The sequence below is a fragment of the Epinephelus lanceolatus genome, chromosome 14, assembly GCF_041903045.1.
Source record: "Epinephelus lanceolatus isolate andai-2023 chromosome 14, ASM4190304v1, whole genome shotgun sequence".
NCBI classification, from domain to species: Eukaryota; Metazoa; Chordata; class Actinopteri; order Perciformes; family Serranidae; genus Epinephelus; species Epinephelus lanceolatus.
Window position 1 is genome coordinate 36,750,217 of NC_135747.1, and position 19,121 is coordinate 36,769,337.

General features: G+C 40.8%; 2 protein-coding genes across 4 annotated transcripts in view; both read right to left on the minus strand.

The window, feature by feature from the left end:
* zmym2 (zinc finger, MYM-type 2) overlaps positions 1-455 on the minus strand; it is a 54,219-nt gene extending 53,764 nt beyond the window's left edge. Inside the window, exon 1 of one of the 2 annotated variants that reach the window (XM_033613491.2) lies at positions 344-454. The gene's annotated coding sequence lies outside the window, so the exon portion shown is untranslated. Of the gene's footprint in view, positions 1-343 lie in introns of both variants that reach the window. The other variant, XM_033613475.2, reaches the window with a different exon arrangement.
* Positions 456-12,148: 11,693 nt separating this feature from the next.
* mphosph8 (M-phase phosphoprotein 8) overlaps positions 12,149-19,121 on the minus strand; it is a 54,715-nt gene continuing 47,742 nt past the window's right edge. For both annotated transcript variants that reach the window (XM_078174661.1, XM_033617566.2), the window contains one exon: positions 12,149-17,502. Coding sequence is in view for 1 of the 2 variants with exons in the window: in XM_033617566.2 (XP_033473457.1) it covers positions 17,461-17,502 (42 nt within the window). In the remaining variant the exon portion in view is untranslated. The remainder of the gene's footprint in view (positions 17,503-19,121) is intronic.

A 19,121-nucleotide genomic window follows, 5' to 3' on the forward strand; every position in this document is an offset into this window, starting at 1 on the left:
CCCCAAAGCCCGGTACAAACCCGATTATACACAACCAGATAGCAGTTAACCCCCCTCCTCCTCCCCCAGCGGAAAACAGCACTGCCGCCGTCCGCCATTAGGGAGCCAACTGAACAATACTGGAGACTAGAGGCGGCAGCAGCCACAGCACACTCTCAGCTCAGGAGTAAAATCTGTTCAATTTAACTGTTTATTGTTCCCTGAATGTGTCTCCGGTCCCCGGTGTGACTCCCGGGGGCAGACCGGGGACACCCGCCGGACCGCCCGGGCCACTTCCCGAAACTTTGACTTAATTAGGCGTAAAGCTGGAATATTTAAAAAAACGTCCGTGAAATTCGCTTACCGGAGTAGAGCTCGAAACGGTGTAGCGCCACTTTTGTGCCTTGACATTAATCCCGGGAGCGCGTGCGCAGAACGTAGAACTTTCCACTTTCCGTGCAAAGATCGTCTATTGGCCAGATGGCTCACTACGTCACGCGTGGCGGTGGCGTCTCACGTGACGTAACACGTTGACTCGGGGACGTTATGAGAGCATTTACCTCTTGATTTGCACAGGATGTGGCTTTTACCTGATAAAATCTGTATCAACTATAAGATTAATGTTTTACACTATATATATCCAACAAATGTATATTTCCCCAAATATTTAGATATAGATAATGATCATAATAACTTTATTTAAATGCACAATTCAGTCATAAAATGCAACACAAAGTGCTGGAAAAAAAACAGTCAAAACATTTGTGATAGAGAAAATAAAAGATGATAAAACATATGATTAAAATGAATAAATAAATAAGACTAAAATGCAAAGTAAAATTCAGTTAAAACTACAGACAAGACAAAACAACCATCAGTTAATAATACATTTCAGGAGAAAGCAATGGTAATGAAATAAAATAAAATTAAATGAATTATAAAATAAAATGCTTAGATAATGAAATAAAATAAAAAATAATAAATAATTTAAAATAATAATAAAAAATATTAAATTAAATTAAATAATAATACTGAAATCAAATGTTTTTGAAATGATTAACCAAAATCTTTAACACATTTATTTTGCCATTTATTAATTGCTGCAACCCTAATTGACACTATCAAATTTATGGAAACTAAAAACAAACAAAACAATTTTTGTACCAAGTTTAGTCTTTCAATCAATTTATTCAATGGATTTTAAAGTAGTTATGGCACTAATTACTTAGGAAAAAAAAAAGAAAGAAAAGAAAACCAAACACTCCAATTCCTATGCTTATGACAAACAAAAAAGTGAACACATTCTGTTATATTTTAAAGAATTTTAAAGTCCCTTATTAAGGTGTACTGACTGTATTAAATTTTATTTACTTAGTATTTCTTCAATACTTTTTTATATTTAACTTAATCTTTTAATTTTTCATGTTTCATTTGATTAATAACTATAATTTCACACACTGAAATCTTTAATTGTACAAAATGTGTCCACAACCCGCTGAATGTCTGACTGTCCACAACTATAAATAAAGAGCATTCACCCTTCAGAATCAGAATCAGCTTTGATAATCCAGTATGTCTACACATACAAGGAATTTGACTCTGTTTTTTCCCACTGATCTCAATGTAGGTTACTTATGCAGAAATAAGCATGACAGCTGAACAGCTACCAGAAAGCTGGACAAATAATGGATAAATAAAACTGTGCTGTCCTATTAATGGTTTTGGAAGATTGGATGTACATATTAGAAAATGGGGAAATACTTACATTTTTTGGAGAGCTCCTGACATGTGTCACTCTCTGTGGGGAGGTGCACTTTTGTGTTATGTGTCTTCATACATGCATCAACAAATATGTATTTGTTTGTACTTGTTTTGCAATGAGTTATTTGTTTACTTCTGTTTTAAATATATGTGCATCCACTGCATATAGCAGAGTGAGTTTATGTTAACAACCAAGGCCAGTTGCATGTGTAGTGATAATGAAGTGGATGGTTTAAGATGTTGGGCTTTGTAGGTTTATTTTGTGATATATTTTGTGATGTATTTTGATGGATTTTTTTTAAATCCAGCAGGAAGTTTGTTATGTAGATGTCTAGACTATTTATTAGGATAAACAGCACACACACATATCTATTAATGCTGTGATGTCTAGATGATACTGAGGGGGAGAGAGATGATTAGAAGGGAAAAACAAATTCTGCTACCCAAAATAAAGCTTATTTTTCAGACTGATCCTTGTTTTTTCTTGTGGACTATTTATTTATCCAGGACTCTAAAAATAGTTCAAACACAGCAAGAAAAACAACTCTGTGGTTGTGCTGGTCACAGCCAGTAAATATAGCCAGTACAACCAGAGATGAGGGGGTGCAAGGAGATAATCATTTGTTTCAAACCAAAAACAGAACAAACAACAACAAAAAACCTACTAGAAGTATGTAGGCGTTATGTATGCAAAATTCCTTCCCAATTATACCTATTTTAACATTTGTTTTTTATTTTTAAATTATTATTCTTTGCATTTCTGTGAACACAGGAGTGCTAATGACCAGTACATTACTACAACTTTTCACCACTGTTAATGCATGGAGCAGCCATATTGGATTTTCAGGTTGGGGTTGGTGAGTTTTTGAGTCTGAACTCTGACTTCTGAGTGTCCTAGTGAAAATTTCTGACTTCCCAGTGCAAATGGAAAGCACCATCAAGCTAGCCGTGCGTGCATGCTAGCACACGGCTGTATCCCACTGGCCTAACCTGTTTTCACTCCAAAGTCATCGAAATTCGGTATGGCATTGTAGTTTAATGGCACTCGGCGGCATCAGGGGGATTCCTGGCAGGACAAGAACTAAAGTTGAGGCAGAGAAAGTCCAAATAGAGCAGGTGCCATGCTAATGTTATTAGCACAAGCCCATGGCATTTTGCGCTGTATAAATTAGCCTTGTGACGAACGTTGATTTCCTCTGCTCATATGAAGCCAGGATAAATCACACACAGGACTTAAAATGCTATTTTTGTGGAGGATTTATTGTCTTCACAATTTATTGTTTCTTATCCGTGAAATTAAAGTAAATAAAAGCTTCGTTTCCACTGAGGGAAATGGTTTCAGCTTACAGAAACAGACAGGAAGTCTGCGTCACTGCTCTATGTCAACACAGAGTCCACGCCGTATGTACAGCATCAGTTCAACACAGATGTATAAATCCTGCATTAGCTGGCTGTGACCTCCATGTTGAGAACGTGTGCAGACAACTCATATGCTCTGAATTTCGCTAAGAGCCCCTTTAAAGTCTGCATAATGTGTACTTTTACTTTTAGTACTTTAATTACATTTTGATGCTAGTACTTTTGTATTTCTATTAAACTAAGGCATACTCCTTCCACTGCTGCAGTAACACACAATTAACCTACAAAAACACTGATATGGCCCTTTAAGCCATATCCTCACGTTCCTTGTAACCGGAAGTTGAGGCAGAGTGAGACCTCTTTCCTTTCCTATCCTCTCTGACGGCATCCATTCGTATTTCTTAAGGTTTTTTTTCGCTGCGCAGACGCAGAAGGAGCAATCAGGGGGGTTGCATGGTTGGCAATTAAATAGCTCCATTAAGCTGATTTAACCTTATCGATACACGTCATGTCTGCCGTGTAAACTGAGCCCAGAGCCGCTGCTACTTGACAGTCTGACTATGAGAGGCTTTTACAACCAGCTGCACTTAAGTGCTCAGCTCGGGTCCAATCAGGAACCAGGATCCGGGTTGAGAGAGTTCATGTGCTCGGTTCTGCCGGTGCAACATCGGGTTCCCTCACGTAATTTCATCCAGACGTGCACGAGAGACCAGAAAACAACCAACAGTCCCCCAAACACTGACACAAAACATCATTACACACCTCCCTACAGGATAAACTGGATGTTAGAGGAGCTGAAACACATTTAACAGCGACACAATCAATGTAAAGTGAGCCCCACGTGCACATTATGAGTCATAATAAAACTATGATGTATTAATGTGGTGATTTGTTGCAGCAGGGAGGCAAAAAGTAGAGCGGAGTGATGGCCACGTTTTTAATATGGCGGATCAGGTGCGTTCAAGGTAGTGACCAACATCACTGCACCGTGCAGATCGGACTCACCTCAGGGGTTATTTACACCTCTACAGCCAAACACACGTCAGTAAACTCACCAGATTATGGATGAGGAGGACAGGACGGACTTGTTTCTCAACCAATCGGATAAAGTGAACAGCTGGGTTGCCAGATCTGCTGCAAAATGTCGGAAATTTCAGTGTTCAGATGTTCAGACACTCAAACTCATCTAAAATATACTCAAAACTGCGACCCTGGATCCAGATTTAAGAAGAAACACAAGCCTGTGTGTGTGTGTGTGTGTGTGTGTGTGTGTGACGTTCACTGGCTTCACTTAATTTCCTTTTTTGGCACTGATGTGTGCAAAACTAAACTGGAACTAAACAAATTGTTTAGTTCCAGTATTACTATGCACTGTGTGGTTTAACTATGCACTGTGTGGTTTGTGCCAGTGGTGTTGCTGTGCCCCAGCAGAACACGACTCACGGGCTGACCTTATTGTGGTAGGCTACATTTGTCAAAAAGCTCACGTAAAGGCTAAGTGATGTGCTGCATGTGTGTTTTATTTAGGCATTAGCAGCTTCTATTTATCCTCCTGAGACCTGAACTTTTGTTTGGTATGCTTTTGTAATTTCTTCTGGCTATTTGGGATCAGCAGGACCTGATAAGTATAAAAACCTAAACATTGTCAATGATAACAAAGTCCTGATGTCTTCAAACGAGTACTTCCTAATTAACAGTGTCTTAGTTTGTTAGTGTCTGAAATTGGTCAAATTTGTTGCCATATCAAACTACAAACATTATTAATCATAAACAAACAAGTTTCAACCATAAAATGTGATCAGGTTTTGGACCTTGTCCACTTTTGTGTCGGGGTCGGCTGCACACTGACTTGGCAGAGATGGCTGCCATCTTGTTTTTACATGGATTATTGTAGTGTGCTCTTACTACCACTAGATGGCACAAACAGTGTCCACGAACGAGGACAACAGGTCTAAGTTAAGTAGAATGAAGTATAAGGTCAAGTAAACCCAAAATGTGATGTCCTCATATGAGGACACAGGGTCTCTGTATATCATTACACATTTGTTACACATTATACTGTATAATTGTACATGCTTGTGATAAATAGCCTGATATAGCAGGCCGTAGTCGAGAATGAGATTTCAAATTTTGAATTTTTTTCTTAGGGGGTGGACCGTCAGATCACCGGTTGGAATTTTTTTACTAGGGATGCACCGAATATTCAGTAACCGAATATATTTGGCCAAATATTGCAAAAAACACACTTTCGGAATTCGGTGGAATAAGTTAAAAGCAAGCCCGAATAATAGCGGCCTGTTTTGATAACACAGTCAAACAGTGTGCGGTGACGGACGGAGTAAAATGTCGGCAGTGTGGCGATATTTTACTCCGTCCATCACTGCACTCGCATTTGCGACTAAAAATAGTTTAGAGCGGGCAAAATAAATCATTCAGCACGCTGTGCGAGTACAGATTTCAACCAGCAGCAGAAATGAAACGGCGAATCCTGTCGGTTGTGGGTTGAACGGGGGTCACAGACACAGACAGGAATGTATTCCTGTCAAACACGGCAGCCATAGGCTTACCGGCGACAGAGAAGTCCAGCTCCAGGTGAATAACTTGTTGTCATGACTGCCCAAAAGTACCTGGACAGCCGAGCCATGGCGGTACACAGTATGTGGCGTATCAGAGGAGAAACAAGCCGTTCACATTTCTCTCTTTGTGGCAGGTAACAGTCCACAAACCTCACCGCACTTTAGGGACTGTTCTTTACTTATGAAGAGACTTGTCAGGGGAGGAGGGTGGCTGGTTGTTTTTTATTTTATTTATTTATTTTATTTTGATCCCCCCTATGTTAATCACTAATTGATGCTGTTTTTGAAGTATGAATAAGTCACTAAGTAATTTATTCCATTGAAATATCAGTGATGTATTATAGAAAAGTGATTTATCTTTTTATAAATGACAAAAGGCACATCTGTCTCATTTTCGCTGTGGTATCGTGATACTACTCAGAACCGTGATACTTTCACTGGTATCATACTGTGGGTCCCAATTTTGGTACCGTGACCAAAGATACTGTATTATAACAAGATGGCCCACCTACAATATACCCCCATTGTATGAAATGGTATACATTTCCGGTCTCCTAACGGCGTTGTCCCCCGTTGCCCAATCAAAGACGAGTATCCCCAACCTCACTTGGTTATCGTAGATTAGCTGGGCTAACCGTTAGTCGTTAGCGGTGTCTGTAATAACTCAGTAACTCAATAAACGGTCCGTGAAAAAAATTTTTTTTCCAGCGGATATCTTAGTTACAACATGATTGAGCTAGCAAAGCAGTTTTGTGTTGCTATGTGTGGTATTTATTCAGTTTTGGGAAATCAGTGGCTGCAGCTGACAGGGACAGCTAACAGCAGCAGCAAAGCTAACATCAGGACGTCATCTGTTAAAAGCCTCCTGTTGTCGGATACGACATGAAACTACTCCAGTTAGCTCAATCATGTTGTAACTAAGACATCCACTGGAAAAAATATTTTTTTAATCCAGTATCTTTGGTGAAACTGCACTGATTTCAGCACCAGAGAGGAGCTATCTGTTGCCCCGGATCTCGCGGGAGTGTGTTGTTGAGACAGAGACAGGTCTTGAACAAAGTAAATTTTCTCCTGATTTGTCCGTCTGGAATTTGCCATTTTGGTGTCGGAATGTTCCGAAGATATGTGGCTTGTGATAAATGAGTCCAATATCTGCTTCCGTGACTATGGGGCGAAAGAATCGGCCATAATCTGTAATCACATTCATTTCTCCCACTGAAGTCAATGGACTCAGGACCTGCTGTTGGTCTCCTAAAGGGGCGTGGTGGTTGTGAACCCCACGTGACACTGATACAGGAAACTGACTCACAGTGGACCGTCTTGGTTTATCCACCGTCTCTGCCGTGACAACACTAATCTGGAGGGGGCTCATCTGCTAAAAATTAATGAAAAACTAAAAACGGCATTTGGTATTCGGTACTCGGTATTCGGCCAAGCGTTTAATATTATTCGACTTCGGCTTCGGCTTCGGCCACAAATTTTCATTTCGGTGCATCCCTATTTTTTACCCCAAACAGTTGGGGGTACCTTGCTCATGAGGCACCTTGGCAGTGTCCAGGAGGCGAACTCGTACCTCTGCAGCTACCAGTCAATGCTGCATACTTGGTCCATATGGGGACTTGAGCCGGCGAGTCTAAGTTTTCATCAGTGTATAGTCAACTGGAAATAAGAATTGGGTGACATACAGAGGGTCCTCCACGAGTCTGCCATGTTGTTCTACAGTAGCCCAGAACAGACACTGGCTCTGCATAAGGCCATTTGCCTTTTTGCGTCAGCCACCATAGTTCTCCTACAATCTGCAACCTCACTGCCAGATGCCACTTGTCACAAAATGGCTCAGAGAATATAACAAGTAAGGAGTCCACACAAAAGACTGAGTTAAAACAAGCATAATTTATTAAACTAAGATCAACGTAAAGAACCAATGGAGTGTGTAGGTCAGCAAAGTCAGCAATGAAAGCCATGCTTGGGTGTGTCAGGTGTGCTGTGGAGGTGTTGAAGGTGCAAATCAAAAAGCAATGATGCCAGGTGGATGTCTGCAGCAGGAAGGGAGAGAGCAGGTGAAAACATGAGGCAGCTTTTACAGCCTGGAAGCCCAGGTGAGATTAATCAAAGTAATGAACTGCCCATGTCAACAGGCTGCCTGATGAGGTTGGCCAGAACATCATCAAAGACAGTGGGAGGGGCGTAACACACTAAATCCTACATTTAAAGGGCATTTATAGGGTATTTCATCATTTTAGTGTTGCACTCCCATACAGTTTGGAAGCTAATTCACAGTACAACATTGCAAACTGGTGTTTTTTTTCTTCTTCAGTAACAAACACATGTGATTAGGTTTAAGACAAAAGAACAGGGTTTGGCTTTATAATCTTACAGGACACAAACACCGCTCTCCTGGGTGAAAGTTGGTGTTTGTTGGACCCATCCACCACCATAAACTACAAGTGTTTATTAACAACTGTCTCAGATACATACTGAGGATTTGGTGGCCCAACAAGATATCAAATGTAGAACTGTGGAGACGCATGAATCAGGAGCAAATCCACAACGAAATCAAATCCAGAAAGTGGGGATGGATTGGCCATACACTTAGGAAGGATCCGAGAAATATAGCAAAACAAGCTCTGGACTATAATCCTCAAGGCAAGAGGAAGCTGGGGAGACCAAAATCCAACTGGAGGCGGTCCACGCTTGATGAACTGACCAAGACGGGGACTTCCTGGCAAGAAGCGAAGACCATCGCACAGAAGAGAGTGAGGTGGAGATCCATGGTGGACGGCCTATGCTCCCAAGGGGGCCAAGAGGATTAAGTCAAGTAAATCATCCCCCACCCATCCCATCTGCCATACTTGGACTTTCGGCACCTAAACTTTCGTTCTTGTCCCGCTGTGTTTCCCCCTGACATCAGTGTCTAACACAACAAGTCACTGCCCAAGTGCTGAAGTGAGATCAAGTTGGGCGAGGAGGTCTGTAGTGGCGGGAAGTGAGGCGGAGGACACACTGTGATTCGAGGCTGTAGCTAACGTAAACGCTACATAAACGTGAACTACATTTTCTCTGCATCTCAAAAAGACTTTGCTGCTGTTGAGCAGTCCATCTTCAGTTTTTTGGTTGCTTTGTACTGTAAGCAGTTGATGCCAATTCTGGAATAGCAACTTTCTCTGCAGGATTCTCCGCCATTGAATTATACTTTCAGCGAAGGGACGTGCACATGCATCAGCACTCGTAGAACAGCCAACAGGAATGCCCTCTGTCTGAGATGATTGGTCAAAGTCTCCTGTCATGGGTTAGACTTTCTAAAGCTTGAACACAGTCGAGAGGAGGACTTCAATTACAATATGTTCAGTTTTAAGTTTAATATGGGATTTTTGCCCAGTGACACAAAATTAAAACTGCCTACCCCAGCTTTATGGAAACCAAACATCGCAATAAAACACATTAAATAAGAACATCAGCCTGAGATAAAACCACCAAGCAAAGACCATTCACCCTGTTAAAAGTATCAAGAATTCAACAGCATACATCTGAAAACACACACACACCTTAGAGAACAGAAATTACACACGATCAATGAAAACCTGCAGTTATCTGAGAGCCTCCTGACCCTTGTGTCCGTCCTCCAGGAGGTGGACATTGATCAGTTTAACTGACCGAGGACGTGATTGGGATTATTCCAAGACTGATCAATACAAAAAACTAAATGGGTCAATATTTAGTAGAGACACGGTCAGCTGATATATCTCAGAGTCTGACGACATCTGGCTGCTGCAGTTGGCACGTCCTGTCTCAGACTGGAAAAAAGAAACAATTACATAGAGAACACAGAGCCTGGATGAGAAACACAGGTCAGGGGAGCTTTAGACATTCACAGGGGCACCCAGAGGATGCCAGTCTATAGTGCCATGTCCCCTGCATACTCGTCTGCTGTGCTATTTGGAAGGTAGTTTAGGAAAGGGGCCCACGTCTTATCGAAAGCTCTCTCTTTCCCCTTTAAAACTGAGCTCAAGCGCTCCATCTGCAAACTGTCTCAGATTCTGGATTGGACCGACGTCTGGACTCTTCAGCTCTGTGAGGTTGTTTGTTTCCTGTGCAGATTTGGCTTTTTGTTCTCTTAAGCTGCGGTTCATTTGCAGACTGCTGCAGGATTTCCTCCAGGATTTCTCCGTTTCACTGAATCTGACCCTCAACCTTCACCATGCTTCATAAGGCCTGCTGCAGAGAAACATCACCACAGTGGGGCTTCATGACGGAGGAACATTTACTCAAGTACTGTACTTAAGTACAAGTTTGAGATACATGGGTATTTTCCTTTTCGGTAACACTTTACTTGAAGGTATCTACATAAGAGTGACATCACACTGTCATAAACATTATGTACATGTCATAAACGTTTATGACTGTTGTCATTAAGTGTCAATTGGTTTTTGTAATGACAAGTTGACATTGTTTGGGTTGTCTTGATTATGACAACTTGACATTAATCAAAGTGACATTACCAGAAGTTGTCTTTGTCATGACAAGTTGACATTAAATTTGTTTGGGATGTCCTTATAATGACAAATTGACATTAAGCAGGATGACATTACCAGTCTTTGTCCTAACAACTTGATATGACAAGAAATGCACCTCTTTTTGTGTTTTTGACAAGTTGACATAATGATTATTATTGTCATGACAAAGACATCTTCTGGTAATGTCGTCCTGCTTAATGTCAACTTGTCATTATAAGGACATCCCAGACAAATGTAATGTCAACTTGTCATGACAAAGACAACTTCTGGTAATGTCACTTTAATTAATGTCAAGTTGTCATAATCAAGACAACCCAAACAATGTCAACTTGTCATTACAAAAACCGAATGACACTTAATGACAGCAGTCAGCAGTCAAGTTTATGACAGTGTCATGTCACTCTTATGTAGATACCTTCAAGTAAAGTGTTTCCTCAATTTTCTGCTAGTTTATTCCATTATATGTTAGAAAAACTATACTGACTATACAGGTCAGGGTGTCTACAGGTCCTTTAAAAGTCCTTAAATGTCTTAAATTTAATTTCACAATAAGGCCTTAAAGGGATAGTGCACCCAAAAATGAAAATTCAGCCATTATCTACTCACCCATATGCCAAGGGAGGCTCAGGTGAAGTTTTAGAGTCCTCACATCACTTGCGGAGATCCAAGGGGAGAGGGGGTAGCAACACAACTCCACCTAATGCAGGCTGACGGCGCCCCAGATTCAAACGTCCAAAAACACATAATTGAAACCACAAAATATCTCCATAGTGCTTGTCCGTAGTGATCCAAGTGTCCTGAAGCCCCGACATTTATTTGAGAGATATTTTGTTTTTAATTTCTTTTAGTGACAGTAAGTGCAGCCTTTCTATGTAAAAGTCACATATCTACTGTTACACATCTTTAAAAAACTATAATACTGTCATTTTACTTCATACTTGCACTTTCCTGTTTGCAAAATGTAGATTGGCTTATCACTCTCTAATAACTATATTCCTACATAACACTTACCTCTGCATAAAACCACATATACACTTACTTGCAATGCTTCAATAAGTTAAACATGATTTGTACAAAACTCTGTCCTACAGTTGGTTAAAGGGCATCTTTACAGGTCTTAAGAAGCATTAAACTTGACATGTCCAAATGGTGATTGCATACGAGTGAGGATATTACATAGAAAGAAAGGAAGCATGTGCTGATTGACGATTGTTATTTTGACTCCCTTTGAGGGTGAGATGAATTAAGACTGGTGTGGACTTGAAAGGACTCTTGCTTGACACTCTGCTGATGTTGTTGTTGTAGACCTGTCCTCCCTCCATTGACGAATGGGAATGTGACCCTCAACTGCTGATAACATATGAACTGTGTTGTGCTGCCTCTGGCGACCTGTCTGTTCAGGAATTTGTCTGTTTTTTTTCCCTCTTCTTTTATAGTTTTGTGTTTTACCAAAACAAAACTATAAAAATAAAGTTAAATTATATGAAGTCATGATCTCCATCTTTACCACTGCAACATTAAAGTAATGAACATATTATTGCATCAATAAATATAATCCAATAACCTGCTTTTGTTGGTACAATCCAGGCTGGAAACGCAGCAGTGACTCGCTTAAAAAACGACTGGTTTTGTTGTTTGTTGGTCAAACAAAAAAAACAGTTGTTAAAATCCAAGTGGACATTTTTTTTTTTTTTTTTTTTTTCACCAAATTTGAGGAAATTCCCTCAAGGCCTTTTTGAGATATCGTGTTCACGAGAATGAGATGGATGCAAGGTCATAGTGTCCTTGACCTTTGACCCCCAAAGTCTAATGAGTCCATTGCTGAGTCCAAGTGGAATTTTGAAAGAATTCCCTCGTGGTGTTCTTGAGCTATCAGGTTAGCCGTAAAATGTAACATGTTATGGATTTTAACAGTGATTAAAAGACACGTGATGAACGAAACAGGCAGAGAGACCAGTGTGGAAATATATGTACACATTTTTATTCAGGACAGAGACACAGCCTCGGGGTGAAGCAGTGACTGGCTGCAGCCGTTTATACAAACAACACTGACATCACTCTTTAGCACACGTACAGAACATGTCGACCTGCAGGAACATTCAGAGCCAAATATCTGTGGAAGTAAAAGGTATACAGGAGATTCTAGAGGCGAGACAGAAGAAGTGTATCTTCAGAGAGACCACGAGGGTTAAAACTATCAGCGATATAAAACAGCCTCTTCACGGTGCTCTTAAAGGGCCATACCACCGTTTTTACGACTTCTAGTTAAACTACGAATCCTACATAGTGTTACAGTTACTACTAATTTTTTTAAACGCATGCTTCAGAGTCTCACATTTCTTAATTGATTTTTCCTTCTGTTTCTGCAGCCATTGACTTCTACTCATTTCCTTGCTCTGTGAAAATCAATTCGCAGTCTTGAGACTTGCTACACACGTCTGACCCATCATGTCAAACATGGCATGTTTAATGTTCACTGTGATTGTGAGCAAGTTTTGAAAGTCTGCTGTTGATTTCTGGTGATAAATGGGAACCGATCACTGCCTGGACAGAAGGAAAAACACATTATCAACTGTGAAACACAGCAGAGTTTTGCAAAACTGGTTAGTTATCATTGTAAATTATGTAATAAATGGGCTTAAACATGCAACATCACTTTGGTTTTTCTGATTATCCACAAACAGACAAGGCTAGTGATCTCTGAACAGCCCTTAGAAGTTGGTTAAACACCACCATCGCTAACATTCCCATCTTTATCAATCACACTGATTCGTTGCGACTTCAAGGGAAACTTAAATATTTTTTAACCTGGACCTTATTTTCCCATGTTTGTGTGTCTAAGTGACAAATGGAGACAAGTTTTGAAACTGGTCCAGTATTGAGTGAGAAACTGCAGCATCTTCCATTTATATCCTCTAAAAATGCTTGTCTTTGGCTTTTGACAGACTCAGATTGTTCTTACGAGGGTCTGACAACACTGTGGACAGAGGAATGATCTGTTTTTCTTTACCTTTCGATGATCTGATCTGTTGACGTGTGTAACTAAGTCTCCCAAAAGAAGAAGCCTCCTTTTAAATCATACAGACTTTTTCACGATGTTGAAATCAGCTAAATATTCAGCTATGACCATGGCTGGATTACGAGACAATGGGCCCCTGGACATTGATATGAAACAGGCCCCACCCCCTCTCCTACAGAGGAGCAACACACATGGACGTGGTGTTGCTTTTGCCTCTTTTTATCGTCGTCATTATGGATATTTGTGTTGTTTTGTGTCTCTTTGAAGTAACTGTGTGTCTTTTTTTGGGAGTTTGGTGTCTCTTGGTAGTTATTTTATGTCTCTTTGCAGTGCCTTTGCATCTCTTTTTGGTCTTTTTGTGTCTCTCCGTGCTAATGTTGGTCTCTTCCTGGTCGGTAATTTGAGTGACGTTTATCAGATGTTGGCCTGGTCCTGTGCCTGGTAGGACCGTTCAGTAATCCATCCATTGTCATTTAAAATGTTTTAGATCAGTGGTTCCCAACTGGTGGGTCATGGTCCAAAAGTGGGTCGCCAGTCCATTCTGAATGGACCACAAAGTACTCACAAATTAAGTTTGTAAAAAAAACACACTTTATTTTGAAGTTTAGTGAATTTCCGGCACAAAGCTTTTATATTGAAATGTCGTTTCCTGCTGTAGAGTGAGAGACTAACAGACAGTTAGTTAACAGAGACTGCAAAATAGCTTGATGACATGGCCAAACACAAGTATGACACTGAATGTATTACACTATGATACAGGGTCCAGAGAAATCTGGACCCCGTGGCTGGACCAAGGGGTCACTGACGTCTCCACTGTTTTCTCTCTGCAACAAGTCACATCATGTGAGATTTCAGAACAAGACTTCTCTTTGATTGAGAGTTGGTCACATTAAAAACCAGACTAAGCAAAAGGTGCGGAAAAATGTTTAATTTCCCTGTGGGGTCCTTTCCTTAATGTTGTCAGACACTTCTAGTCACTATCTGAGCCTGTCAGTGGCAAAACAAGCACTTTATGGGAGTAAACTGACGGAGCACAGTTACCCATACTGATTACACTGCAGCCTGTTCAACGCAGCTCTCTCAGTACTGGACTGGTTTAAACATTGTTGTCTCCAGTCGTCACCAGGACACAGAAACATGGGAAAATAGGGTCCAGGTTGAAAAATACCAGTTTCCCTTTAACATCAGAGCTACCCATATCTTGCTCATCTCCAACAAACAACCTCTTCCACACACTGACTCTTCACTCTGTCACGGGACATGTAGGGTAAAAGATGAAAATGAAAAGTCAGTTGTGATGTTGCTTTGGTTGCATTTTCTTTACAGTTCCCCCATCACTTAACGCAGTAAGTGTCAGCATGATGGAAGATGTTGCATTCGATTTCTTAAGCCTCTTTACGCCTGTTACAACTGAACTGAATCCAAGGGCTGTGACATCAGGTGAGCAAGAGGTGAGCAGCTCCACAGTGAAAATATATCAGCGTGATGCAGTAAGAAAAAGTCAAGTCTTCTTAAAGGGAGAGTCAGATTTTAGCAGCTGGACGAGGCGCTGAATGTGAACATGCTGCTGTTCCTTCAGAGGATATTCTCAATAGGCTTTTGTGAACGTAAACAAAAAGCCTTATTGTATTTATCCGCATGACATTTTTATACAACAACAGTAGTCTGGCTCTTTTTTTAAAGATTTTTTATGTTGTCACTGCAACAAAATCACCAAACAAGGGTCAAGATCTACACGTGTGCCGTCGAGCTGAAGGCTATAAAGTTTCCTTAACAGTCATAATGATGACAGCTGGGTATATTCCTTCTTCACTTTTTAATTTTGACAAGAATGAGATAAAAATTAAGTGAGAACTGGATCAATTTAGAGTTTCTGACAACAACAGCGCTTCATCTTACAATGCAAACAGACAAAAAAGGCAGGAACACTTCAGCAGCATTGTTAAAGACATATTGCTGCCTGAGCTGAGCTGATAGGCGACATCACACAGCTGTAACCAAGGCGAGTTCCCGCAACATTTGGGTTCAAGTCATGACATTAAAGGACTGTCAGAGGACAGTGAAGGGGAGCGATGAGTGAGTTTCGATTGGCAGCTCTGCATCGACAGGCTGTCTGTGTAAAAACTGAATGCTGCAGCGATCAGTAGGCAACAAGAGAAACCCTTCATTTTTAAAAACCCCGAAACTTTACGAGCAGGGTGGTCGATTTTAGCCCTTAAAACATCAGAGCTTTTTACTGTACACACTAAATAACTTAACCCACTCTGACAGTGGCACAAACAAAAAAAAAAGCAACAAAACATCGGCAGTCATCAGATGACACTTTGTAACTGTATATATGTATGTATATATTTATATCTGTGAATATGTACAGACCAGAAAATATAAACAGAAACTCTGTGCATGGAAGGCAAAAGGCAGTTTTTCTTCATTCATTAAAAACGATTGACGTCTTACTTTGCAATCGTCTCATTCTGGTGTATTAGCTCGTGTTAGTAAAGGGGATGACACCCAATTTAAGGACACATAATTTAAATGTTAAATTACTAACTGTTGACAAAAAAAATCTGATTTTGAGAGACAAAAAGATCCAGGTTGGCAAGCAAATGACACAAAACTGAAATCTCTTTTGGATGCAGAAATATACACAAAAAAAAAACAAAAAACAAAACCTTTGTTGTCAATGTCAGTGCCGCCGGATTTGACATCCAAAACAAATCACCCACAAGTTTTGACTGACTTTCACTGTAACAGGGTGAAACACCGATACACAGGCTAAAGGGATAGTTCAAACTTTTTTAAGTGGGGTTGTATGAGGTGCTTATCCATCGTCAGTGTGTTATATACAGTAGATGTCAGCTGGCACACCCCCAGTTTGGAGAAGCAGACAGGAGTACCGCAACAGAAGCTTAGCAATGTACTGCTGTGGTATTTTAGGCCACCAAAAACACTGATATCAGTTTAAATGTACGCTATATTTATAATATTTTCACCACTTTATTTTGCAGCCAGAGAGTGATTTCCAACTGGGGAGCTGAGACCGTTATATCACTCTCCTCTAAGCCAGACTCCATTGAGAAAAACAGTAATTTTACCTCGCTGAACACAGGAGCTGCTCATCTACCACTGCCTCGATTGGTTAGTTTGTTTGTGTTATTGTGCGACTTTGGTGAATCTGAAGGAATCCTTTTAAACGCCAAAGTCACACAGTAACACAGACAAACTAACTGATTGAGGCAGCAGTAGAGGAGCAGCTCCTGTGTTCAGTGAGGTTAAATTAGAGTTTTTCCTCAATGGAGTCTTGCTTACAGGAGAGTAAAGCCCAGTTCAGACCAATGATTCACAACGAGCCAAAACCATTTTAGAATGCTGCAGAGAAAAGTATTGATTCTTTTAAGGTAGCTAAAGCTAACATTTTGCTGCTGCCCCCATCCACAGCAGTACATTGCTTCAACCTTGGTAGCAGTACTCCTTTCTGCTTCTCCAAACTGGGGGCATGCCAACTCGCATCTACTGTCTGTAACACAGTGAGGATGGATAAGCACCTCATACAACACCACTTCAAAAAAATCTAAACTGCCCTACAACACACTGAAATGAGTCCATTATAAAGTAACGTGTTACCAAAAACAACACGAGTGGGAAAGCATCAGCTTGGTCCAAGAAAATAACGTTAAAAACAGAGAGGGAAAAAAAAGTGATGGAAAAGCCCGTTCTCATGTTCTCAAAATGCACCCAAAAAACTTGGGTGTCAATCTACACACACGTACACACAAGCTAGGTTTACCAAAAACACACACATCTATCATATCCACGCTGACAGAAGGTGGGACTCGGGGAGAAAGGCACGACCCAGGAGGGTTTCAGTTTTCAAAGTTACTCCAACGAGAGAGGGAGGAGGGAGTTTCTGACTGCCTCCGTATACCTGGAAGCTGCGAAGGGGCGATGGTTTCACCAATGGATGGACGGGCTGCTCGAAGGTTAGTCGGAGGTTTAATCAACCTCTCAAGATCCTTGGATTTGCACTGCAGGTGTAAACCAGCAGTTTGAGAATCTGCACTGACGTCAGAGGAGGCCAGCGTTTGATTTCACTTCACGGTGACGAGGACCCAACAGGCCTGGCAGAACATTTCAGCTGCTGCTCAGTATATATATGTGTGTGTGTGTGTGTGTGTGTGTGTGTGTGTGTGTGTGTGTGTGTTATTTGTGTGTTTTGCTGTGTGGGCCAGGCTTGGTGTGACCTTTGACGTGATCATTGCAGCTGGACTCTGTACGCACAGATGAGGAGCTTGACCTGAGGAAAGAAGAACATCAGAGATTGAGTTTTTCCACAAGCAGGAAGAAACATGTCGAATAATGGTAGCTTCATCTACTAAAGGTCCAGTGTGTAGGATTTAGGAGGATTCACTGGCAGCATTGGAATATAATATAATAAAATTAGTATGTTTTCTTTAGTGTATAATCACCAGACTATCACAGGGCTGACAAATAGAGACAGACAACCATTCACACTCACATTCACACCTACAGACCAATTAACCTGCATGTCTTTGGACTTTACACAGAAGGGCTTCCCCCACCCCGTGTTCGAACCAGGAGCCCTCCCTGATTTGTAATGTGAAACTGCTTTATTCAGTGTTTTCACTGGTTTAAATCACTGGGTCCATTTGTTTTGGAGAAAAGGAGACCTCTGTGAATAATTCGGATCATGGTTAAAACCGTCCTGAACAATGACCACTGAGGAAATCCTGTGCGGGAGTTCATGACTGGGACAGTCATGAACTCAAGTTTCAGCCAGTTGCAACCTGCAGTCATCACAGTTAGATGTCACTAAATCCTACACACTGCTTCTGTAACATGACATCACAGCCATGCTCACTGAACAGGAGAAAGATGAAACTGGTGTCAAACCTCAGATGCCGCATACAAACTCCCCCTTCAATGACTGATTGACTGATATATTAACTGTATAGATAGGGTGAGAATAAAACCACTGATTTACGATAACCTTATAGTGACGCTCCAGCTAGAATACTAAGGAAATGTTTTGAGTTTGAGACTCAGCCCCTCCAGCTGTGAAAAATTGCAGGGTGCTGTGTTGGTGTTCTGCTACTCGTACAGGTAAAGAAGATAAAATACAATCCAGAGTGTCTTCTTGGTGTAATCCACCATTTATAATACTGTGACACAGGATTTTACACTTCTGTAAAGTTATCACTGTGGATTAAAATGTTTCCTGTCTCACAAACGGCATAAGAACAGTAACAGTACATCAGCTCTTTTCTTACTGCTCTTTTCATTGACCTCTCAAAAGCATTCAATACCGTTTATCATAAAATTCTACTTCATAAATTACAGTCCATAGGCTTAGATATTTCTTCATTTAACTGGTTCCACTCTTACCTCACTGACAGAACTCAGACTGTTGTCTCTGACGGTGCTCAATCAAGTCCACTCACTATCAGAAACGGGGTGCCGCAGGGGTCTATCCTTGGACCATTGCTATTTACATTATACATTAATAACATAACTCTCCCGAATCAATATTTTAACGTCCACTTTTTTGCTGATGATTGTATCACATATGCCCCCGGTTCTACCCCATCCCAAGCCCTGACTCATCTACAGACTGCCTTTGATGCCCTACAGTTATCCCTCCATAACCACAGACTAGTTTTAAATGTAGAAAAAACAAAATACTTGGTTTTCTCCACTTCCACCACTAGTGACTCCAACTATCCTGCCACCAAGACCTTAAATGGCACCCACATTACTCTCACTGACTCATAGAATAGAATAGAATAGAATAGAATAGAATAGAATAGAACAGAATAAATCTTTATTGTTCACCAGGGTGGGAAATTGAAATACTTAAGAATTTGGCTTGACAGCAATTTATCATTCAAGATTCAC